The sequence below is a fragment of the Ciconia boyciana genome, chromosome 16 (genome assembly GCF_034638445.1).
Source record: "Ciconia boyciana chromosome 16, ASM3463844v1, whole genome shotgun sequence".
Lineage (NCBI taxonomy): Eukaryota > Metazoa > Chordata > Aves > Ciconiiformes > Ciconiidae > Ciconia > Ciconia boyciana.
In genome coordinates, this window is record NC_132949.1 from 9,763,467 (window position 1) to 9,789,620 (window position 26,154).

The following is a 26,154-nucleotide window of genomic DNA, read 5'->3' on the forward strand; positions in this document are numbered from 1 at the left end:
ATCTAATGAGTTTGGCAACAGTGTTCTTGGGGGGCAAAGATGTGCAGCAGAAGTACCATCACATCTACATCACCTGGCCTCCTTCCTGACATCCTCAGCATCGAAAACACACCCCAAAAGGAACTGAGGTGCACTGGCCGCTGCCTGCACGGCCAGGGACAGAGTGTATGGTGGGAGAGAGAAAGCAGAAAGCGCCCGGCCACCCCACTGCCCTCCCCATATGGGCAGGAGGCCATGCACGTGGCATCTCGGATCAGGCAGCATCTCCAAAATGGGATGCAATCGTCTCCCCCGCACATGCTCCCGCTCCTTCATTCCAAGTCACTGGCGCTGTAGGTCTCCATTTTTCCGTATTATCTCAGTTTTGGCACCTGAGCTTACAAACTGGGACTCTATTTCTCACTCAGCCCCTCCATTTAGTATCTCAGGCTGTAGGCACTTTCCCATTAAAAATAACAACAACAACAACAAAAGACTACCCGTAATCTAGCCCAAATGTGTCAGCTGGTTTTAAGGAAATGTTTCCCTACAGCTTTAATCTCTTTGTACAGTCAAATTTCTGTGCAGCTCAAGGAGCTGGAAATGATTACTCACTGCGTCTCCACTCAGCCCTGGCCTCTTCATTTCAAGGCATTAATAGTCATTAATAGTCAAGAGCATTAATAGTCAGCCAAATCCCTCTAAACCCCCAGCTCCAGCAAGGCAGCCCAGCCCCACGCTTGGCATCCCCCTTGCAGGACAGCACAGAAGAAAAGTTGCCCCAAAGCTCAGGCAGCTTCGCTTCTTCACCCCCAGGTGTCCATGGCAGGATGAAGGCTTAAGGCTAGCTGGGGGGCCACTGGGCTGCAGCCTCCTCCACAGCTTTCCCAGCACACAGCAACGGGTCCCTGGTTTTCAGATACAGCCTTCACAAGGAGCTCTGTGGATCTGAAAGCTTTTTTTTCTTTCCTTCCCCACCCCCTCCCCCCCTTCAATTTTAGCTCAACTCTACAGGAACCTCTAAAATAGCAAGTTCTGAAGAAAAGGTTTTCCATAGGAGTCCAAGGCTGGAAAAAAAAAGAGTGCAAAGTTGAATTGCTTCACTCCCCTGATATCGCCCTGCTTGTTCTGCAGCAAAATAGCAGTAGGGACCCTGCTGCTTTTAACAAGGTGCCTGGCACCGGGCATGGCTGTCCCAAAGCAGGGCATCAGGCAGCAATGGGAGAAAAACTCCAAAAAGCTGGAAGCTCAGAGATGGTTCAGACTGTTTTGCATGTCATCATGGATCAGTGCAGAGATGCACTTCGTCCAGACTGATGGATGGAACGTTGCAGAGGAACGTCAAGTCCCCGTTCTAGGTGAAGGTTCCCATTATTCATTATATTTGCCTTGATTTATCTAACCAAGCTCCTGAGCATGCTTGCGAGAAAGGACCACGGGGGAGGAGAACTGTGGCCCAGCCAGTTGCCGAGAGCAGGAAAATGGGGCGAGGGCAGGAGCAGGCAGCAGAGCCGTGGTGGAGAGTGTGCCTTCCCCAGGGCCCCGGGCAACGTGGCCACAGCAGCTTGTGCCAGAGACAAAAAGGATCATCAGATCAAGCTGGCTTCCACTTCTCATCTGGGATTGCTTCTCGTCTGTCACCTGAGATCCTAGAACTGAGCCTTCACCACAAATACAAACAGGTTCAGATTTGGGGGGAGCAGAGATAGAGAATTAAACTGATGTGGAAAACATTAACTTTTCTGGGACCAACAATGCCTTCCCCCTGACCCCGACCACCACTGGGTTGCAAGGAACAACAGAAGAACATGGCATTCAATCACACATGCACAGCATCAGCGATGGGAGGCACCAGTGGAAGGGGATGCTCAGGCAGGAGGACGCGGCAGGATTAGCCATGATGGGCTCGACACAGCTCTCCCCGAGTATTGGCCTGTCCCAGATCCAGCTCGGGGGGAGCTCCCAAGATCCCTCCTTTGCGATGGCTCCAGATGAAGTATTGCTGCTCTCACAACAATTCCCCTTTCCTCTCCTGGGCAGCCATGCTCAGCCTGCTGCGGAGAAAAGGAGCCTGATGGGGCTGCCCCCTGCCCAGGGCCATGGGGGGCATCCCAGACAAAGCCACTGCTTCAGAGCAAGCCAGAGAGGAAGAAGAGGGTCAGAAGCAGGAGGTGATGGGGTCTGAGCAAGCCAGCACCCTGCCAGCTGCAACATCAGTAAGGGTCACCAAAGCAGGACCCAGCCACCGCACCGGTCCCGCAAAGGCAGCGGGATGGCAGCCCGGGCATCTGGGGGCACAGCCACCTGCCTCAGCCCCCTCCTTGCCATGCCAGCTCCACAGCATGGTGCTACGGGGAGGAACCAGATCTGGCCACGCTGGCACGGGCACTGCATGCTCTGCTCAGACCTACCCCACAGGCGCAAGGAAGGAACGGCCTCGACCGCCAGCTTCAGCCTGGGCAAGCGCCCCAGGGCTGGGAGTGAACCGCTGCCCACAGCGGGAGCTCGGGAGAGGTTATCGCCACCCATGGGTGGTCATATTTGGATATTAAGATTTGGTAAGTCCTACGCAGTGAAGACAGACTCCTGCAGTCTCTGAGGCTGTGGGTTCAGAAACAGCACTTCCCTTCACCATTTTCTTATGTTTATTTTTAATTGCTTGTGCCTCTTTCTGCCCTTTGCGTATTCTCCCCTTGCCTACACCCACTGCACAACCCGGCTCAGATTTCTCTGGACAACTCTGACTATAGCAATCCACATTGCCCGGTCATCCCATCACATTTCCTTGTCCCAGCCGGGGAGCACCAGCCACCTTGGGGACATGAAGTCCAGCTTTGCCCAGGATGCTGGTGCAGTGGTACATCACACCCATGATGTGCACCATGTCCCATCTCCCTATCACCAATGGCCCGACTCAACGTTAAACCCGCACAAGCGCAGCCAATGCTCCCCAGGGAGCGCAGGAGAGCATGAGATGGACTCAGAGGGAAAATAGGGGTGGGGAGGAATATTTCTTGCTCTTCTGCCCGACGACAACACCTCCTGCCCTCCTCCTACCTTGAGAACCATGGCTCCAGAGAGGGCTCAGCCCGCGCCACCAGCCGAGCTGTCCTAATGAAGCTCAGCACTATAATTACTCCTATCCTTTGTGGTTTGCTCTGAACTGCCGAGCTCTCGGCAATTGCTCTTCTCCTCCGACCGGCCTCTTCCTGCACAACATGCTCTCCTGCATACCTTCAGCAGCAGGACGAGGGGTTAAGGGCAAGGCAGCTGAGCCCTGGCAGCTGGCTCAGCAAGTCCCAGCACAGGGCTGAGGGCAGCTGGAGGCAGCTGCCTGCATCCCCTGCTCAGCTGTTTGCGCTGGAGAGCCACCAAGAAACGGGACTGAGGGGCATCTAGTGCCACAGGAGCATCTCTCAGGTGCCCCAAACCCTGGGAGCCGTGAGAGGGAGCGGGACTTCACACCACGTGTTGCCTCTGCTGCAGGCATCAGGGAGGCAACATTTTCACTTGAGGGATTATGGTGGGGCCAGAGCTGCAGTGGAGCTGACAAGTGTCTGCAACATGCCTGCACCCATCCACAGGGCTCCCTGAGGGTCCCTGAGCAGCCTCCCCAAAACTCCTCCATGTGCTTACACCGGCAACAAGGAGAGATACCATCCACCCGCCCAGCATCGTAGTGTGGGTGTTGTGGACCACAGGAAGGAGCGCCCTGAAACGGGGTCCTGCACAAGAGCAGCCTGGGGCAACCTCAAGTCATGGCGATGGAGGAGGTTCGAGATGACCAGGAAGGGGACACGGGCTCTGGCAGTGACTCTGGGCCGTATGTCCATGCTGACATGGAGGAAGAAGGAGCCAGAGCCCTCCCTACCCCTTCTACTTTGTCTCCTGGCTCTTCTTGGAGACATTGTGACTGAAAGCCCCTTTTGTACCAGTACCAAGGGCTGGCTCGCTCTGCAAGGCAGACCCCAGACAGCTGGGGTCTTGGGTAAAACTCATCCCCAGCAGCTGTCCTGGGCTTCTGGGGTCCTTTTTGATGCAAAGGGCCCTCCCTCTCTCCCCCAGGCAGCTGGGGGATTCAGCAGCTTAGTTGGTCTTCTGCTCTTAAAGTGCCCAACCATCCGTGGTTCAGAGCTTGGGAAGAAGCTCAGAGCAGCCCAAACCCAGCAGGGTGAGGCTGAGCACCCACCCACAGGACAAGATGGGCCTCCTGGGCACCATGCACACGGCGGCTGGGGACAGAGAGCCTGTAAGGGAGACCCAGACTGAACCCCATCACTGGGCTAGATCTTAGAGCTCAGCCATGCCCAGCTGGAGCTGGACCAACCTGCTCCCTGCTGGAGGCATTTGTCCACTCTTTAAAACCCAGCTCAGAAAAGCCACACCTAAGACATACCTATGCACAGTGAGAGAAACCCACTCAACTCTTACAGGTTCAGTATCAGCTCCACCACTGACTCCTGATTTGATTTTAGACCATGAGCACACACTGAAATCTGGCCTCTCCGCAGACCCCGTTACTGCCCTGTGACTGGGGAGAGGAGATGGAGCAGGGGACCATCCCATGGTGGGGTGAGACAAGGGCATGTGGTCCACCTCCGGGGCCAGGCATGGACCTCCCAGGTCCTGGCTTGGCCACCGCACACCATCCCACAGCTCCCGGGGAGAGGTACAGGGTGGGGTGGGGAGGTGGTGCCCTTCAACCAACCGCTGCATCCCTTGCAGGAGAGAACTTGTGGGTGATGGGGAACGGAAAAACAATTAACAGGCCAGAAGAGGGGGAAAAAAAAAATCTCCAAAACATTAGGGAGAATAAATTACGGCTGGCGGGGGAGGGAAGCTGGCTTTAATATGGGATTAATTGAAAACAAGATAGAGCTAATATAAGCCAGGGCTCCAGTTTAATAGTGGCTCTGGTCCATGATGTTGTTAGACTTTGGCTCCAAGGCCAAAAAAACCCTGACTCTTACTAATGAAGAGGCGGTTTCTGCCCCACAACCATAAGCAACAACACTAAACAACAAGCCATCACAGCAATACTTCCACAACCACCTCCTCTCCAGCACTTCAGAGGCTTCTCTAGATGCTGCACAGGCAGGTGGGTCTGCACACGGGGCCCGAGCTGGCAGAATTGTAATTTTCTGCAAGCACCCAGGCTTTTGGCATTTTATTTTCTATTTCCTTATAGGCTTGATAGCAATTTTTATTCAAACTGACAGCTCTTTCAGCCAGGATAAACCCAAGGATAACAGCCATGTATGTAGACACAACTGAGCACAGATCCAAGTCCAGCCTTGAAAGGCATCATCACTGGAGCCAAAAGAGCAGCACAGAACGCTTGGCGTCCCCGCACAGGCTCTGAGCAAGGGACGAAGACAGATATCAGCCAGCACCTCACCCAAGCAGCTGCCCGGGGCTGTACTCACCTTCTTCTCTCTTTGGTGGGCTCTCCATCAGCACCGGCTGCAGCTTTGGCTCTGCCTGCAGAGGCTGGGTGGCCAGGGGAGGTTCCGAGCTCTCCACTTGCCGTGCCGGTGGGGCTGGGACCTCAGCAGCCTTCGCTACCTGAATTTCCACGCGCTTGGTGGCTGTGTCGGGCACAGGAGCATTGGCCGTCTCGGCTCTTCGCTGGGGCATCTCAGGGATCTTTGATGCTGGCGCCTCCACCCTCCGGAGACCCGGCTCTTGGGGCTTGCCGAGGGTGATCTCAGTCCTCCTTGGGGTGGGCTCCGGGGGTTTGTGCCCCAGCACATCTGCTCTTTTGAGGCCAAACCTTGACAACCCTGAGGTGGAGTTCTCCACCTGCTTGGATGAGATGTCAATGGAGATTTCTGTTCTTCTGGACACCGGCTCGGGCAGTTTGGGTCCAGAGAGCTCTACTCTCCTCAGAGAGGGCTTGGGTGATCTTTGGCCTGTGGGGTCCACATGTCTGGCGGATGGCTCCGAATTCCTGGCGCCGAGTTCCTGAAACTTCTGCGTGGAGCTGGAGACGGTGGACCTGAGGAGGGGGTTTGGGGTTCGTCTTTGTGGGGTGGAGGAATTTGAAGACTGATCTACCTCCTCGACTTCAAAAGATCTTTTTAGAGCTGAAAAACATGAAAAGGATTTCAGAATTTAGTTACCATCCACCTGAGCATCTCAAGAGAAGCTTACAGACACTGCCTGAGGCTCGTAACCCCACTCCTGCTCCTCCACCCAAGGGTTCATAACCCCATTTAAAGCAGGTGGGGACTGAGGGCCAGGCTCTGCCTCTTCAGACAAGTTACAAACCCAGTAACAAAACTGGAACCAGAGCCAGGAAATTCAACCCCAGAATAGAAACCATCCCCGTGCTTGCCCCCCATCCCACCCGCACCCCATGCGTGCTGGGAGGGGAGCAGAGGGCCCCACTGTAGCATGGCAGAGCAGAGCATGGCACAGGACTTGGTGGCAGCCAACCACCTGACTCCCAACACCTCCCTTTTCCCCTCACATCCGAAGGATGAGCAGATAAACACAGGCTTCCTGGTGAGCGCTGCCAGCAAAATCCAAGTCAGGAACGTGAAAACAATCTCAGGACAGCATCAAATCCATATAAATGCAGCAACAAAAACAAAGGTGGCAGCCACAGAAGCTCATATCCTTGAAAACAATCCTAGAGATCACCTGGGCCAAAGACCAAAGTGCTTTCAAAACATTGACATGAGACCCCGATGCAAGGAAGGGACCAACTGGGAGGCCTTAGGGACATCCTAAAACCTGAACATCATCATCCCCATTTTACCAACGGGGAAGTCAGGAGGCAAAGAGAGACAGATGCAACATCAGATTGGATGTTCCGATTTATGCGTGAAGAGGCAGCAGAGTCCCACCTTCATTGAGCCCCAGCACCACACAGGACCTGCCCCCGTGCTCTCAGCTGCAGTAGAGCAGATGCGGAGGTCACCCCAGCACAGCAGAACAGCACTCAGCCAAGTGCCCGTCGTTCAGCTCTGCCCATCACACCAGTTCCCCTCAGCACACAGAGCTCCCCAGTCAGGTAGGCTATGCAAGAATGAAACCCCCAAACCCCCCGAGCCAGGAGCATGTCCTAAGGAAACCTGATGGATGCTGGTGCCAGACCCCTCAGCTCAGGAGCACAAAGCATCGCCAAAGGAAGCCTCCATCTGCGGAGTGATGCTCCCATCCCAGCTGCCTGACCACGTCCTGGCTCACACCTGGATGGCCACATGTGCCCCATGCAGCCCTTCACACCCTGCTCCAACCAGACCTCACTAAAGGAGTAGAAGCCCTTAAGTCCATCAGACCCCCTGGTCCGCACAGGAGCCAGCCAGGTGGAAATGAAGGGCTGAACTTCACGGGAAGGGGGGGAAATGCAGAGAACCACTGCTGGATCCCATCCAAACGCAGGGTCAGGACAGGACAAGGCACAGCCCCAGGGTCCCAAAGCAGCCCCCATGAAGCAAGGCTGAGCCAGCGTGGTGACAGCCTCTGTGTGTGGGGATACACTGCTAAAGACCGGCACAAGGATCAGTAATGAGTCCACCCATCCTTTACATCAACAGGACAATATCAGCCAGATTTAGCCTTTAAAAACCTGGGCTTCAGATCACACAGGACACCAGGAGTGGGAAGGGAAAGACTGGAGCACAACCTTCCCTCTTCCAGGGTTGTCCACCCACCCCTGGCGTGGAGCTGGCAAAGAGCCACCAAGTGGGAAGCACCTCCTCTGCTCTATGGGGCTGCTCTGACCCCCGGGGCAAGGCCAGGGGGCCTGGGGACCCTCCATCCCTCGGACACATCCGTTCGGCAGAGAGAAGCCATCTGGTGCGGCTGGGTCCAGCCGGCGGGACGGGGGGGCCGTCCACGTGGCAGCCACCCCAGCTCTGCTCCGCCAGCAGATTGCAAACGCAGCTGCTGACACCCGCCGCCCCCCTGCTCCAGGCAGGGCAGGCAGCAGATGCGGCTGCCTCCATCCTGGGCAGCAGACGCTGGGGACAGCGATGGTCCCTCCAAAGGGTCCCAAAGGTGCTGGTGAGGAAAGCAAGACCCTTGGAGCTGGGGCTCACACGTCAGACAAGCCACAAAAAGGGGAGGGACACAGGGGTTAAAGTGTTAGGATACAGGCTTTGGGCTGCTTTCCCTTTTTTGGAGGGAATATCCAAAAACTACTAAATATGAAAGCCAGGTTGCAAAACCAGCCAGAACGGGCATTGCAGAGGCTGGGACTGGGACCCTCCCCAGGATGCTCCATATTAGTGACCCTGCAAAAGCCCCTTCCAGGAGCCCTTCTGTGCTCAGGGACAGACAGAGATGGGCACAGACACACACCCACATCCCCCAGCTCTGGTTCAGACCCTGGCATGGGAACTGCTGGGAAGCCACGGCTCTTGGTGAGGGGTTCCCAGCTGGCATGGGCAGGGAGGGACACACAGGGCAATCCATCTTGTTAATATTGAGGGTGAAAACAGCACCGCGGCTGCTTTATGGCTACAAAGAGAAGAAAGCACCAAAGCACAACACATAACATCCACCATGTAAAACGCAGGAAGGGCCCCATGAAGTGCACTTAGTGACAAAATGGTCTGTCCTGCAACTCAAAAGTACTTGGGCATTAGTAGGAGGGAGGGAGTCAGTAAAGAAAAATACAGATGAATCCCGTGGAGCCCTCCCAGCCATGTCACCACTCGCCTGCAGAGGCGAGATGCTCTCTGCAGCAACCTCTGCCCCGTGGTCTGCGCTTGGCACATCTCGTGCACTGCAGGTCTGTATCTAAGTCTTAGTTACCAGCACCCCCAGAACAACTAAATAAAAAAAAGTCCCACACTTGAGAGCTGTTCCACCATCTCCAAAACTTTCAGGTCTCCAAAACTGAGCTGGAGCTCAGACTCTCCAGCACAGACTTCTCTAACATTTTCCTTCTCCATCACATCCTTAATCCAGAAAAAAAACATTTTAGCTATTTTTTCCCAAGTTTAAAACAATGGACCAGTCAAACCCAGTTTGCATTTTGCAGGAAAACAAAGGGAGCAGAAAGGATGACCCAATGGGGAGCCTTTCCCTGGTCTCGAGCAAAGCCAGGCGGGCAAGAGCAGTGGAGAACACAGCCCGGCCAGGCGCTGCTAGCTCCCTGATGGATGGGATCTCAGTTTTGTCCATGTCAGGCTTTTAAAACCTGCTTGTCACTCCTCCAGCCAGCCAGTTCAGCCTCATTTTATTCCCTTCAACAAAACAGCCTAACAACCTCATGACAGATGTGTCTGGAGGAACAGTTTGAAAGTAAATGCTCTCAAGGAACCCGATAGCAAAGGAAACACTGGCAAGCAGCTTTCCTTAATGAAGATCCCTCTGGAAATTTCTCAATACCAAGTGGTTTGGAGATTTCTTTTTGACTCGATAACGAGCTTTGGATACAAACAGCCCTGCTGACCTCCAGGGTTCATTGCATGAACCACTTCCACCATCTCAGCTCCTTGCAGCTCCCCTGCCACTTGCTACTGCCAAAAGAAATGGTGGCACCAGTGACTGGGTGGTAGGTCACTCGATGGCAATGCTGGAGCTGCTGCACGTGGTCCTTTCTTTTGACCTCAAACCTCTCCAAGTGCCCCAAGCCCAGGGTAAACCTGCCCAATACCACTAGTGCAGTCCTTCCAGAGCACAGCCATCCCCTGCCCTTATTGAAGGACTGGACTGAATACAGCACCCAAAAATGGCTTTTCTCCAGGTCTTTCTGGGCCCCACTGCAAAAAGGAGAAAAAGGTCAAAGCCTAGACACAAAGGGGTTCAAAAAAGCCTAAGGAAGAGTTGTGAAACCATGATTACAGCAGCAGGAGACTCGAGCCATCCCAATAACACCTCCCATGCTGGTGCTGTGGTCCCGACGGGCAGTAAGGGGATACACCAAGGGGCTAGGCAAGGAGCCGTCACCCCAAGGGAGGGCTGGAAATGGCTCAGCACAGTTTCTGACAGCAAAATCACGAGGACCCCCAGTTCCCAGTGGCATTCCCACCCCAACTGTGTCACTGACTTGCCTGGGGATAACCCAAGAGCTTTCCCACCCATAGCTCTCTGTGAGATGGGATGTCCATCTCGTGCCTCTGGTTGCATGGGAATTTTGGTACCCAGCTTGTCCTGTCAGCACATCTGGCCACTGCCCTGAGTCCAGCATGGTCTGGAGAAGGTCAAACATCCCAGGCATGAGAAAGGAGAGGGATTGTGACCCACAGAGTTTGTGTTTCCACCTCTGAGACAGAGACTCACTGCCATGAACATGATCCTCAGGGATGCCACCTTCAGCAATGGTGGCCCTCAATGGGACCGAGCATGGCTGCAGCTCCTCTGCTCAGCATCACCTCTCTCCCGCTCCTTGCGCAGAGAAGAGAGAAAGACCTCAGGAAGCAAAACAACTCTCAAAAAAAAGAGAAAAAGCTTAAAAATAGCCTGTCCTGCCCAGAGCCAAGAAAGGAAAGTAAACAGCTTCTGCTCCAGATGACCCTCCTCCCGGCTTCCTGCAGGGAAGCTGGCTTATTCATTACAACAACAGGAGCCGAAGGCAGGGCAGCATTGCGGGGCCCCGCACCCACCCGCGCAGTGCCGGGGTCCCACTCTGCCAGTCATGGCTAATGCTCCGGGTCCCCGGGGGCTCCAGGTCCACATGTCCCCGATACCCTGGGCCAAGGCATCCCTGGCCCGAGCAGGGTCCAGGATGGCCACACTGCAGGGTTATCCCCACTATGATATTTTCCAGGGGATTTTCGGCACTAGCAGGGCTTCCCCAGCCCCACCAGCAGCATCCGATCTGCTGTCCGGTGTCAGAGGCAGCTGGCAGGGAAACAGGCGGAGGTGCTGAGCATCGCCCTTCCTTCTCTTCCTCTGGAGGTGCATGTGCCATGGGTGTGAGCACAAAACAGTGTTACCACCGACAGGCGCTTCCTTTTAACCAATTCCAAACCAATTCAGGCAGCTCTATCTCAAATCACCATTGCTGAAGGCAGTGGCTCCCCTCCCACAGCAGGGAAAGCCCAAAATCCCCTAAAATGAGATTTCCATGTGCTTTGTTTCAGATGCAATCTCTGCCCCTGCCAGCCTCTGCCCACAACCATCGTGCCTGGCCTGGGAACCGCTCACTGTGGTGTCCCTTTGGGGACCACACCTTTGCAAACCTCTCAAGGCAGTGGCATTTTGCTCAGCGTTATGCAGCCATGGCCCCGCTCTGCAGGGCCAACCAGGCAGGGCCAGCTTTAAAAAATACCAATTTTAATCCTGGCAGATGAGGGAGGCACAGGATTTCCAAGATAGCACCTGCTGCAGGCAGCTTTGCTGGCTGCGCTCAATGGCAGCAGCTCCTGCAAACCCACAGTCTTGACCCAGAAGTGGTCCCTGCCAGCCAGGTGCTTTGGGGCAAGGAATGCATGCCTTTGTCCCCAGCTCAAATGCTCCCCAAGCAAGCACAGGGCCTAAGAACTGGCAAAATATTTATGCATCTTTCTATTTTGTGCTGCAGCGCTAGGGATGTCCGCTCAGCACAGTGCTGCGTCCTCCCGGTCACCCCACGGCCAGGCACCAGAAGGTCACATGCCACCAGTTAAAGCTGCTCTTTAGGGATCTTGCAAATTGGGAAGAGGGGGCAGAGGTCCGGTTCAAATCCCAGTAGTTCATACGACAGCCAAGATTTTTCCAGAGAAGTCACAAGCAAGTGGCATGGCTGGGACCTCGTATCTACACGCTCCTCTCCCAGAAAGCAAGTCCCTTCTTGGGGGTCCCATCCAAGCCAAGGGCACCCAGATGCCATGAAGGGCTCTGGCTCCTGCCCAAGGGCTCCACATCTGCCAGTGGGAAGCACAAGGGTTACACGGCACGTCATCCACTGCGGCTCATCCTGCTCCACAGCCCAGCTCTGGGCACCCGGTGGGACCCAGGGTGGGTCAACAAGGGAACATCTGCTCCTTCTTTCTTCCCTTTTCAAACAGAATACCCCACGTAACAGTTGAGGGGTTGCTTTATACAAGGAAACCTCTATGCACAGAGCTCAGGAGGAGACCAAAATAAACAGCGAGGGATGCTGGCTCCTCTGGGACCTACTTCACAACTGGAGCCTCGGGCTCTGCCACGGCCCCAGCGCCCAACTGCTTCCCATTAAACATCCTCTGCCCCTCACGTGGTCTCTGTAACCCAGGGGTTACGTTTGCTTGCTTGCTTAAGCACGGAAAGCTTTTCTTGGGTTTTTCGACACATAAGAGCCTTATGGGACTAGGGCAGCCAGGCGCACTGTTATTTCACACGATACAATGGTACCATTTGAGAGCGCTGACTTTCTCTAAACTGCTACCAGATGGTCACCTCCTGTTCCTGGGGAGGAAAGAGGGGGAGGCTGCAGGTCTCATCTTTCAAGCAGCCCTTGGAAACCCAACATAGCATTAACCACTCACGGCCCTTAAAGCTTCCCAGACCCCTGTCACCAGGCAGCAGGATGCTCACAGCGGTTTTCTGGCCCAACTCTAGTGCAAAGGGCGTGTTCGTCCACATTACCGTGGGGCCACCTGGGTTTGGCTTATCCGAACCCACCATCCGTGATGCCCTGGAATAGCTGCTGCCATCCGTAACAGAGGTGGATGCATTTTAGTGAACTAAAGGCTCAGTTACAGGGACAAGTAGGATATTCTTCATACATCTACATGGTATATATACACTGTACATTAAACCTAAAGGCCCTGCAGCAGAAGGGGAAGGGAGCTGCAACCCTGCTGTAGGGCCAGACCAGGATACCTCTACTCCATCTCAACAATAAGGTGCTCCCAACTGCACTGCGTCCCTCAGTGGGGTCAAAAACATGGGGTTGAGATGGGAAATTCACTGTCAGTGCAGGCAGCAAGCGATGCTACACACACTGGCAGGGCTTTGTGAGTACACCAACGGCTTCAAAATGGCACAAGAAATTCAGATCCCCTCTTACATCTGGAGAAATGCAGGCAGGAAACTTTAAAAGCACCTTTCCCAAAGCTACCGGTCATCCAACATAAGACAGAAGTCAGGGTTGCTGGATCCCCTCCCTGTGCTTGCGCCAGGAGGTTTCACACCTTTCTTTTACCAATAAACCAACCTTGTTGCAATACATACATATAAATACATATATAAATATATATATATAATGACAATCTGCTGTCGTAGCATGACTCTCACACTATCCTGGATCAGGTTATGAATGGTTTTTGCACAAATAAATCCTTTTGCTGACTTTAAAAACAGCATTCAAAAGAAGGTGCAACAGATTGCATGGTCTGACACATAAATCGCATGTAGAAGATAACGCTGGCAACATGCTGTCAATATGCAGTGCCTTCCTGAACTATGCAAACAGTACCAAGAGCTGAGTTATGGAGGAAATTTGGGGACAAATGCAAGTTCAGGGCTCTGACATTAACTGAAGCTTTTCAAGCAGCATTTCACTCACACGCAGTAAGCTACAAAGACAGCCTGAGACCGATGCAGCAAATACCTCATTTACCAGAATTGAACATGCAAAAGCAAAGTCAGGACTAAGAACAGAAAAAAATAAAATCCACACTCAGATTAATTCAAAATCCCAGCTTTCCAGTCCCTGTAACACAGTTCTAGAAAGGGTTTAGCTTTGATTCTCCATTACACTTTGGTTTATATAACTACTAACCCTCAGCAAAATGCTTCCAGATCAGACCAGTATATTTTACATCCCTTATATTCATTTCATACTTGTACAGAAAATTACATGAAATACAGGGTATCCAGCCCAGCAGATTGCATTACTGGCTCTGCCACAGGCTCTCTGCAGCTTTTGCCTCCGGTCTGTGCTCCAGTTTCCTTTCATAAGGGGAGGAGGAAGGAGAGAAGTAAATCTTCTCTGTGCCTCCCAGGGGACTGCAGATTCGGTTTGCTTCACTAATATTTCTAAAAACGCCTTAAAATTATTACCCAGAAGGCAAAAGTATGATGCAGATGGTCTTGCAGACCCCAAACCGCCCTGTGCTACCAGCTTCGGTGCTGGTACCACACCGGGTGCAGGAAGCCATAAGCACCCAGATGCCATCCCCCTGAGTCACGACTCCCAGCGCCCACGCAGGGGACATGGAGAGTGACTCAGGTGGGTGACCAGCCTCGGTGGCCGGGACTGGGTGATTAAATCATTAAGTGATTAAGTCTCCATTTGAGAAGACACTCTGATGGGTGGTGTTGCAACATGCTGGTTAAAAAGCTACAGAAAAGGGTAAATTAGTAAAAGTGGCTAAAGGAGGGACCCGGGAGCCATTCAGGCCCACAGCGCTGCCTGCTAGCCCTGCCTGTGCTGCCTGCTGATTGCTAGTGCCATTGCAGCCAGCTCTGGCGTCTCTGTTGGAGGGGACACCCAGCACCGCAATGCAAGCAGTTGTCCAAATGTCCTGAAGGCTGGCACAGAGCAGACCACTCCTCCTTTCTCCTCCCTGCTTAAAAAAAATAATAATTTAAAAAAATCCATCCTTTTCACATTTCCCCATATTTGCGCTTCCAACAACCAGATGAAAGACTGAAGTCCCAACCCCAGTCCTCACCATGATCCTTCCCTCCCAAACCAGTCCAGCAGACCAGTGCCAGCGTGATGCTGTGTGCTGATGCCCTCACCACTAACCCCTGCCATGACTCCCAGAGCTGGGACAAGCTGGAGAGCACCCAGCTCACCAGGAGCAAGGGGCCATACAATTTTGTGATGCTTACTCAAACTGCCACCTCTACTGCTGGGAGGATGACGGCACAAACTGATGCGGTCATGATGTCCCCTGCCCTACAATCCACAGGAGGCTGCCTGACATTGACTGTGCCTACACCCAGGCAACAGGTTGGCACCCCACCCCAACTTGCCCTAACTTGGGTGCCAGCAACAGGGCATCTGCTACAGCCCTGGGAGGATGCAGGGGAACGGACCGCCCTGACACCCATGATGTCTCACCTTTCAGCATGCAAACCAGCCAAGAGCCAGCTTGGATGGACCCTGCACCTGGGTCACCGCTCCGAAGGTGTCCCTAGGAGCCCCAAGTGCTGAGCTCCATCCAGCAACCTCACAAAAGCAATCAAGGTAAAAGCCCGAGTAACAGCCATCAGGAGATAAGAGCTCTCATTAATCTGCGGGCAGCTTTTCAGAATAAGTTGAGGGTAACGATAAACCCCTCCATTGCCCAAGGGCTACTCCTCACCAGCACCATTTGCACAGCAGGGAAGGGAGCGAGGAGGGCTGTCCTGCACCAGCACAAGTGGGTGCAAACTGCTGATGCCTCCATGAGTAAAGCAGAGAGGTGCCAGGACCAAATGATACCCTGCAGGTATGAAATGAGAGGTGGCCAGGACCCAACCCTAGCCCCGTGCTGAAGGGCATGACAGCCCACCCCTGTCCCATTAAGAGTTCCCTTGATGGACCCTGACCCCCACCAAACAGGCACATCCCCATCAGGAACTGGACTCAGACCTATCGACTCATTTTACAGGCTTAAAACAAGCTTAAACAGGATTTAGGGTCACTTGGCTTGTTGCCTCCACATCCCACCTCTAAAGACCAAGAAGGTGCCAGAGCTCACTGCAGCAGGAGGAGGGAGGGAGGCTGGGAAAGGGAAAGAGCCTGCGTAATGGTCCTGCAGAAAGATATTGCCTTAAATATCAAATATCAGAGTTAGAAACATTAATATCTAGAGTGATTATGGGCTCTGAAGTCTCCATTATTGTCTTTGGATTTATGACAAGTCCCAGTCCAGGCTTTTGCGGCTGCTGTCTGGGTCCTGGCTCCTGGGAAAATGGGCTGAGCAGCTCTCTGCAAGGAAGGGCTGCAAACCAGAAAATAAACCAGCACCCAGACAGTGCGTCCACAGGACACCCGGAGGTGCCAAGACTCTCACTTTAGCAGCAGCTTTGCTGGCGTGTATTGGCCAAGAGATGTAGACACAGTCACTCAAATGTATTAGGCATGACCCAACATGTTCTAGAGGTGCTTCCCACTCACTCCGCTGCCATAAACCACCAAGAGGCAATAAGCAAAGAGTAAAGCTGGAAAATGATTATATTTTAGGTGAGCTTCTCACTAAGGGAAAGATGCTACCAAGATCCCAGAGGCTGGCGAGTACTTGGAAGAGCCAGTATGGTGTAGATACTCCAAAACCTTGACTTACCTCCAGGCACCAGCAGTATGCTTGCACGGCCAAAGTAGCTGCCCTGGCGTAAAGACTCATCCTCTCTCTGTCCCTTCCTATCCAGCCATTTTTGAAAGGTTTCTTTATAATTAGCACAACACCATGCTCACTTTGCCCATGACTGATCTCAAATGGACAGCAGGAGCTCACCCGTACCAGCCAACACTGGAAACCCTCCATGCTGACACAGAGCCAAGGACACTCTGCTCCATGCTGCAGTGGTTGCCCATCCCCAAGGACATGCAGCCCAGCCCTCCTTGCACCAGATATGACTACAAACAATGACCTTTGGATGATCCTACGTCCTAGCTAGGGCCAGAGGCTATCCCCAGAGCCCAGCTCACGTGGACAGAGAGATCCACGTCCTGTTCTTTCCTTTCCCACTCCCTCGCAACCTTTTTATTCCCAAGGAACTAAATATACATGGGGGGAGGAAACCAACACAATGACAGGTCCCCACTGCTGTAACCAGGCAGATGTGTTTTTTCCACTCTGTGCATGAAAGGCCAGTTCTGCAGGGGAAGACACAACTTCTGCTGGGGAAGACACAACTGCTGCCTTCACACAGGCACCTTCCCCCAGCTCCTGCCTCTCCCACCACGTGCTGATTTGGCAGAAAACTCCCATCCACTCCATCCTTTTGTCTCAGATTCAGAAACGTAGATAGGAAGAATGGAAAAGAAAGAAAACTCTCCAAAGCGCCTGTAAAGCTCATCTTTGAGGACATCAGAAGTGACCAGCTGTCTCGGAGCAGCACGCTACATCCATCAACTGGGAGAGCGGTGCTGGCTCTACCCAGCCACGCTGGGCTGCTGCTGAAGAGTACCAGAAGAGACTAGCTGCAGTATAATTTTTTGGGGACAGCCCAGGAAATGCAACAATTGACCTTCAGGAGCTTTGCTTCACTCCTAGGGTTGAGATGATCAAAGATATAATCTGAAAGAACTTTTTACATTTCCTTTTCCAGGCATTGAACCTCCGCACACGAGACAGTCACACACCCAGACTCCCAGCCTACTCCCATGCATGTAAGCCCAGGCGAGCACTCATCCTGCAAACCCTTAGGCAGGGCTTACAGAAGAGACCCTGCATGCAAGTGAGATGCTTACACAAACACGAAGTACATCCCCTCTCCGGGCCTTTTCACCATATTGAATTCAAGCCACATCACCCACATAACATTGCGACCATCCCTCTGGCACGTTCCTGCTAATATTAGCAGCAGGGTTGAGTCCCAGCATCCGCAGCATGCGGACAGCAGCTGCTCCCCATGGCAGCAGGCATGCCAGCCCCGAGCAGCCTGGGGGACGCACCACGGCCACGTGTCCCAGAGACATCCTGGGCATTTGCTCAAGTAAATTTTAAGGACGAGCCCACAAGATTCATGCATATAGAAAAGCCTATTTCTAATACAGCCCCCTCCTGAAAAAAACCTGGCTGATGGTTTTTCTTGTCTTTAACGACCCTTAAAACCACAACATAACTTAGCACAACTCAGTACCTCATTGAGACAAAGTCTTTGGCTGAAATACTAGAAATACCGTGTGTCGGGCAGTGCGAGAAGTATGTCTCTGTAGGGAAAGTGTCCAATAGTGGGGAAGAAAAAAATATAAAAATAAAATAACCAGAGAAGCCTTCCTATCAGCCCTGATGTGACTGGCAGGGCCGCAGGCTCCTTGCCCTCAGCGCCCAGCTCCACGCAGCGCACGACTGCTCAGCCCACAGCACTGCCAAGGCTCACCTGCCAGCAAGCATGCGCTCCCCGAGGGAGCTGGGCTTCAGCAATGGGTAAATCAGGAATTAAGAACCATCAACAAAGGCTCGTGGTTTGTCTCGTGGTTTCTGCCAGAGTGAAGCTGCAAGTCTGTATCCCACCCAGGCTCTAGCTCCGGACATCACATTAAACTCCTTGGCATCACCCTGCTGCTCCATGCACTTACAGCCCCACTCGGCATTTACCATCATTCGCAGCTCACGCCCACTATGACGCTTTGCGTTTCAGCATTATGAGGAAATGAATCTGGTGTTGACTGACAGCACTGGCAAAGGCAAAGAGCGCTCAGCATCACTGCTGCCAACTCACCATCAATGATTGCCAGCAAAAATGCACCTTGGTTACCCCCAGGACTCTGCTTGGCAGCAACCACATCCCACTGGGATGAGGGGCCAGAGCAGATCTCTTCCATCTTACTACCAGGCAGTAGATCATGGTGCACAGTGCTTCAAATCCTTAGCAGGAAGACAAGTACCACGTTACAGAGTTATCTTTGGGCATCATCAAAACCAACCAAAACTGTGAGCAGGAACATCCGCCCCTCTCCGCAGCTGAACATCGCAGACACCGACACTCCCGTATCACCCAACCCGAACAGGATCAGGATGGTTTGGGGTTTACACAACATTAACACACTGCACAAGCATCCTACCACCCGGGGCTGATTTACTGCTACAGGTTCCCTTCCCTGCCACTCAGGTGTCCATGTCTGAGACTCCGGGAAGCTGAGCAACCTGCAGCCCCCCTCCAAGGCAGAGATGAGCTTGGGAAGTGCTGCCGCAACTGCAGCCTGAACCGGCCGCGCTTCCGAAAACCTGCCAAAATCTATAAACCCAGGGGCAGAACTATTATGCTCTGTAAACCCTGTCAAACCACAGACCTAATAATGCTCTCCCCCATTAGAGATGAGGAAGCTCTTGCCAGTCAAATAAGCGGGATTAGTGCCCTCCCCGCAGGACCTGCTGGCTCGGCACGAGGTGGACACACTTATTGCTGCCTGAATGCGGCCGTCCCCATCGCATCATCGGGCACAAGGAAGAACGCACTCTGCTGTGCTGTGTTTCCCTCTCACGTGTTGCTTTGATTTGGAAACTAAACTGGAATGGAGTATCTCGCACTCCTTCCCCCTCCCAAAGGGCCCTTGCATCTTCCTCAGGCTCATGGAGGCCAGCAGCTCCCACACCAGCAGCCCACAGCCAAGCCTGCAACTCCCTGCCTTCTGCAACCCAACAGGTACAAGAAACCTGTCAGTCCTATGCCGGGGAGGGATGCTACAACGAAAGCAGGCAGGAACAACCACAGTGATTCGGCAGGGCAGGCAGCGTGTGACCGGCAAGAACAAAGAGGGCTCTGGCTGCTGTGTGATCTGGGGTTTCTGCTCCATGGTGTTTTTGGCTGATCTTTCCTGCTTGGCCACGGGCTGCCTGGGGCTGAGATACCCACCCAGCAGACACGAACACTGCATCTCCTGCCCTACAGGCTAGAAATTAATTGCCTTGTTCTTGGGAAGCTGCTATACAACCCAGAAAACTAATTAAATTGTGAAACAGTAGCCCGGATCCCTGCTCAAGGGCAAGGCCAGACCTTTTGGCTGCAGATGCACAGAGCTTTCCCCAGCCTCTCCCTCTGCACAGGCAGGAACTATAAAGCGCTCCATGGACTGGGGGGGGGGGGGGGGGGAAATCGCACTGCGGAGCGGCTCGGTGCCATGGAGGAGCACACACAGCCCAAACAAGCAGCCCCGGGGCTCACAGCAAGGCCCTTATCATATCCAAGTAGGGAATTACTCATTCTTCAGAGATTTAAATGCAATTGGGGCAGGCAAGAGGAAAGGCTGTAATTACATCAGCTCGGGAGCCCTGCGGTGGGGAAGCTCACGAGTCCCCGAAGGACGGTTACAAAGGCGCCGTTGAACCCCGAGTGCCAAACTGATGGTGTATTTGGGTCGCTCTCTGTGTCCCAACGCTTGTTAGTCCCAATCTTCTTAAGAGACGTGACTTCCCTCAGCCTCCTGCTAAGCCCTCCACTCCCAAATTTAGCTGAAGAAAGCCCAGGGGCTGAAAAAAGAAGACATGAATGTGGCTAAACCTTACGACAAGGGCTGCAGAGACCCCAGCTCTGCCACCCGTTTCCTGCCTGACCTGGAAGAGGAACCCTTGTGCTCTCAGCTTCCTCAGCTACCCTGCAGGAAAAACACCACCGTGCTCCTTCCCAAAGGCAAGGCTGGATTCACCAGGAGGCGGTGAAGTCGTCTCGGCCTATAGCTACACGCGCAGCCCCTGGATATGCTTTCACCGCGGCCCCCTGATCTCCACTATTTCTTGGGTTTTTTTTCTAGAAACCGCTGCATGAAGCTCAGTTTGGGTCACTGCCAGGACGTGAGAGTGTGTAGGGACGGAGCTGCTCTTTCAAAACTCTGCTCAGGAAGATGAGCTCCCCCCGAGCCGATCTCTCAACGCCCACTTCAGACACAACCCCCTACCCCTCTTCTGCCTGTCTTTGACTCTCGTACCCATCTGGCAGCAGCACGCTTCTCCACTAGCTTATTTTCTTGCCTGACAAAGCCAGCACACGCAGCAAGAGCCACAGACAGCCAGGGAGAAGGCATCCCCGTCCGCACGCCAAGGGGATTGCAAGGAGATACTCCATGGGAGAGCCAGGCAACGCTATCGGGCAACTGGAGCTCTGCCACGGGACAACTGCAAAGCTTTCTAGGGCGAGCAGCTCCCGCTATGGCCATATTTGAAACTTGGGTTCATTATCCACGTCTCAGCTACTCTAGGGCTGTGTTTGCATCCAAAATCTGGGAGTCGACACAAGGGCCGGTACCTAGGGTTTCACAGACTTTTAGTCGTGTCAGGCGTGTGTTTTCAGCTAAAAATCTACGTAAAACAACTTGAGAAAGGCAGGAAAGGAAAAACATCCCGTAAGATCTTGCCTTAGCAGATAACACCCGGGCGCAACGCTGCCCCGAACAAAAGATACCGCAGCCCGGCGGCGGCAGCGACAACCACCGAACCCCGGCTCCGGCGGCTGCCGGGGGACGCGGGCTGGCCGCCGGCCGCCCTCGGGCACCCCGCTCCTTCCAGCCCTCCCCCCAGGCGGGCGGGCGCGACCCGCGGCAGGGTCCCGCCAGAGGCCAGGTCCCCCCCAGGCACCGCCGGGCCGAGGGGGGGCTCAGCCCCGCTCCGCTGCGGCCCCCCCCCCCAGCCCGGCGCGGTGCCTGCGAGCGGCGCGGGCGGCTCCGCGCTGCCCAGCCCAGCACGGCGGCAACTTCTGCCGCTTCCTCCCCCGTCTCGCCCAAAAAGCAGCATACACACGCACACCCCAGGGCTGAACCCCCCCGCCTCCCCTAACCCTGCGGACACCCACCTTCGAAGTCGGAGATGATGCCCTCCAGGTGGGCGTTGACGGCCGGGTCGGCCATGGCGGGGCGCGGGGCGCTGCCCCCCGGCTCTTGCGGGGCGCGGGCGGGCGGGTGCGCGCAGCCGCCGCCGCCTGCGGCCGAATGAATGGCGGAGGGCGAGCGGCTGCGGCCGCCCCCGGCGCCGGCGGGCAGCCTGCCATGCCGCCCGGCCCGGCCCAGCCCAGCCCGGCCCGGCCCGGCCCGGCCCCCTCGCCGCGCACTGGCTGCTCCCCACGCCCGTCACGCCGCCCCCCCCCCCCCCCCCCCCCCCCGCGGCGCCGGCCCCTCCGCGGCACGGCGGGCGGGGACCCCCGCGCCGCCCCGGGTGGGTGGGTGGATGGAAGGGGCACCCGCGGAGCCGGGCACTGCCCGCCGGGGGCCAAACAGCATCTTGCAGCCTCGAGCTTGTCCCGCAGCCCCCCGGCCCGGGGACGAGCACAGCAGAAAGCACGGGCTGAACCCCGCGCCCGATGCCTGCCGTCCTGCATCTGTGCCTCTTCAGCACGGTGCCCGTGGTAAGAGGTAACATCCCAAGGATGCCCCACGAAAGGGACGGCACCAGCCTGAACGGGTGGGTTACACCGCTGGTGTTCTCGAGCACCGATAACCCATTCGCTTTTCGATCTGCCCTTGTTTGGAAAGGAGCAACTCGGCCACCCTCCTCTGTTTTTATAATTCCTCAAAATCAAACCAGAGCACTAGCTAGCAATGCTAACCCATCACTACCAAATCCAAGCCACCTCTGCAGCCAGCTCTGGAAAACCACCACCAAAGCAGCAGCAGAGGCTGCAAATCCTGCCCCAAAGCCAAGCGTGCAGCCGGGCACGCCTGTGCTGAGCCCCGCGCTGCCGCAGCTCGCTCCTCTCCGGCCACAGCCAGAGCCAGCTCTGGGCACCGACACCAGCCCCCTCCACAGCACTGCTGCCTTCTCTGCACCGCTCGCACCCTCTTGGCTTGTGCATCTCTCTGCTCGTTATCTGATGTTTCTCCCTTCCCATGTTGATTCAGATCCTGCCCTCTTGACCCTCTTTTTATCCTCCCCACCCCGTGTTTTAGTAGCAGCATTTAGAAGTGATGAAATGTGTCCAGGCGCATCAACAGGAAAAGAAGAATTAATGGGCTGGGGTTTTAGTCCACTTTGGGTGAAGCATAAAGAAAAATTATGCAAAACACTAGTTCTGTTACCACAGAAAGTACATGCTTCATCACTTATGTCACGCTTTTAATTTTACACTTCCAAAGTCTGTAAACACCACAGACTCCCCAAGAGTGTATGTGAACCAGAAAATGAAACCAACAGCATGAATTTCCCAGACTCAAGAAGCTCCAGGTTTTCCATGCTGTTAATATCTTGAGGTTTTAATCCAAGGAAAGTCATTACTTTAAAACACGAAAACTGCTTAAATAGTCTCGAGAACGCACCTTTAAAATAGAAGTATGGTATTTTAAGGTAGATACAGTGATTTTCCTCCCCTTTCACAGACAGCAGCACTCAGCTCTTTCATTTCTTGCACTCCTAGCGACGTCAGAAACCAACATACCACAATAGTGCAGAGAGGAACAGGCTTTGCATCTCTGTGCAATCGCAATATGGAAATATAAATGCTTCCCCATGCAAAACACCGTCCGTAAAGCCACCGGTGCACACCTCCTTGGCAGCCCCACTGCCTGAACGCCTTTACCTGTTCCCGATGCCTTAGAGGAGAACAAGAACAAACGTGGACCCGCGGCTCTCATGCCGCTGGGCTCAGTGTCTGGGTGTTGGGTCCCTGCCGTCCCCACATCCACACGGGCTCTGCAGGAAGCGGTGGCAACTGCCACATTGCACAGCATCACATGCTGGCTGACCTGCACCAGTGGCATTGATTTTCGAAAGAAAGTGGCTTTATTTTTCTCAAGTGCTCATACAGGTCACATCAGCAAACCATTTCAAGCAGATAAAAATGTAGCTGTCAATAATTAACTCAGTTACTGAGAGAGAAAAAAGCGAAAAATGCTACTTTGTTAAAAACTGTGGATGACTCCCTTGCTGGAAGACCAGAACCTAGGTTAGCCTTTTACCAAGGCTGTTAAGCATCATAACTCCCCGGTACACTCTCATCGCAAGGTTGTAGAATGAATTTTAGGGGGGGGAGGGGGGGGATGGATGAACTAAGCAAGACAAACTAAAAACCAATATTGTAAAAAATATTAATAATAAGCCATAGGGTCAATCTGAGGAAGAATCGAGCACATTTTTTGATATTTAGAGTCTCCCCCCTTGCAAACCCCATAAGATTCAGTGTCAGACCCACTGCTTGGAGTTTGGTGGCACTCTCTGAACTAGGTAACACGGCGATCAGTGTGGCACTGTGGTGGGGACTCTATTTTGAGGTCAACCGGAGGCAAGAAGTAAACCACTAGAAAAAACCCTATTGTTTGATGGATTGTGAGTAGTGAGTGTCACGATGATGTCTGCCGGTCTCATGAAGCTGGTGAAGCTCAAAGCTCTTCAGCAGAAGAGTTTGAGGCAGTTTGGTTTAGTCCCAGCTCCCTGGGTCACTCTGCATTTCCTAAGCAAAGACGATATTACCCTGGATCTAATAAAGGTTTAGCAAATCAACAGGTCTAGAGGAGAGCCCCAAGAAGTGTGAAATAAAATATCCGGACTATAAGTAGGAGTTCATTTTCATTAAAACCAGCTGGTTAATATTGCACCCATGTGCACCTAAGGCACTGAGAGGGGGAGAGGAAGACGGAAAATTACAGCAACTAAAGAATAACAAGAATATCCAGAGCTCTAATAGTAAATATTTAAAGCAGGAAGGTATGTAAACAACTCACCCCACAGCACATAACCCAAGCGCCTGCTAGTAGAGGAGGAGCACGCTTTCCTCCAGGGAGATAAAGCCATCCTTCTCTCTTCTGGAGACTTTCTTGCACCTTTATCTGATTTAGCCGCGGTCAGAGGCATGGCTTTACAAGAGTGTAAGACCAAAAAAATCATTCGCTTGTCCAGTCTGCACATAACAACTAAACACCATTTAATCTGGTTTTCTACCTGCACCCTGAACCCAAAAGCCTGTGTTTAGCTACACAGTTCTAGAAAGGCAGGCAACCCTGGGAAGCTGAGCACCCATCCCAGAGCGATGGAGAACCCACCACCTCCCCTGAAATTTGTTTCTGGGGCTCCCCATCAGCATAGCACAAGCATGTGTCGTACTGCTCATCCAAATGCAGTTTCAGCACAGGTCCTGCTTTGCCCTTGTCTGGTAGATCGAGGAGATTAAGGATCCTGAGCCTTCTCCTGACGAAAGATCTCCCACACTGATCACGTCACCTACATTCCCTTTGATAAACTAGTCAGGTTCTGCTCCTTCTGTCCTTCATGTCAGGTATTTTCTTCAGTCCCTTAGTCACTTATCTGGCTTTCCTGCTTCTTTCTCCCAACACTTCACAAGTATTTGTCATTGGATTTTTATTTTTATTTTAATAAAAAGAGAGAACTCACTTTGCAAAAGAAAGAGAGCAGATCACATCTCTTCTGTTGCTTGCTGCTCCCCTTGCTTACACAACCAAGGGTCTCACTAACTGTTTTTATTGTACCAGAGGACTCACCTCGAGCTCCTGGTCAGCTGAGACCTTCAGGATACTGTACACAGCAACTGCTGTCCTAGACACAATCCCTGTTCTGCAAACCACTGGCTGCAGGAAGGTTTTAAGTAAATTACTTTCCTTGCTGTATTACATTACAATGGAAATATTTCTTGTTGCCTTACTAACCCAGGCCACCGAGGGCACTGATTGCCCAGCCCTTTTTCCTTCACCATCACTCTGCTCTTCAGATGAGCAATAAACTTCCTGCGAAGTTGTTTTGTTGGCCTAGAACTGACTTCCTGCCCCCGAAAAGGCAGTCTGTAAAATCTGCTGATCACCTAGTTACAGATACCAAGCTAAAACTAGCTGGATGCCACGATAGCTGACAGATGCAAGAAATGTTGACACTTGTCCCCTGGGTACCTTATCCCCGGGCTCTCCTGCCCTCCAGGCAGTGATGTACCTCAAGGGCTTCTCCAAATCACAGCACAACCTTCTCCAGAAGCAGCCAGTGCTGGTCACTGCTCCAGAAGCAGCCAGTGCTGGTCACTGCCCCTGCCCTGACATAGGCATGGGGGGACCACAATGCAGAGCAGACTTAGAAAGTCACTTCAGGGAGAAAAAAACATAAGAGAGAAAAAACCCCAAGGAGATGGTAGGTATCAGCGTTAGAAGATCCCTTTATCAAGACAGGCTAAGGCAGAAAAAGGACTTTCCTATCCACGCACATTTTAAACAGCACCATACAGTTTCCTTGCAAGCTGCTAAGAATGCAGTTTTTCAGACAGATATTCTTCCTCCCACAAGTCAAGGTTTTTCTGAACCTACGCAGCTTTTATCAGTCTCACAATCTGCTGCATTCACGAGTGTCAGGCTCGGTTAGACTCGGTGGCATGAGTCATTGTGGCTACCTGAATCTTAAATTATCTCCTACACAAAAGCAGGTAATTCATCCACAGCATCTTCCCTTTTCTCCTCCTATTTTAATTAGAAAACAAAACTCTTTATTGATTCTGGCCTCTTCTATAAAATGCTTTGAGACTTACTGAACAAAAGTACTATGTAGGAGCAGCTAAATATTATTATTAACCACCTAATGTTTCTATTGAGAGTCCGAACATCTTTTCTTGCTGCTGATCACAGATGAAACATCCTTCCCAGCCTTTCTGGGTAGGTGCAGTGTGTGGGTGGAGGCTTTTGCACCGGGCGACACCATCCCCCAACATCCGTGGCAGTCCAGCATCCCCACGGCATCG

General features: G+C 53.2%; 1 protein-coding gene across 6 annotated transcripts in view; it reads right to left on the reverse strand.

Annotated features, from left to right (window-relative positions):
* SEPTIN9 (septin 9) overlaps positions 1 to 26,154 on the reverse strand; it is a 147,359-nt gene that overhangs the window by 55,445 nt on the left and 65,760 nt on the right. For 5 of the 6 annotated variants that reach the window (XM_072880670.1, XM_072880674.1, XM_072880671.1 and 2 more), the window contains one exon: positions 5,406 to 6,065. In XM_072880670.1, the coding sequence (XP_072736771.1) occupies positions 5,406 to 6,065 (660 nt within the window). Of the gene's footprint in view, positions 1 to 5,405; positions 6,066 to 21,288; positions 21,479 to 26,154 lie in introns of those variants that run through there. The other variant, XM_072880672.1, reaches the window with a different exon arrangement.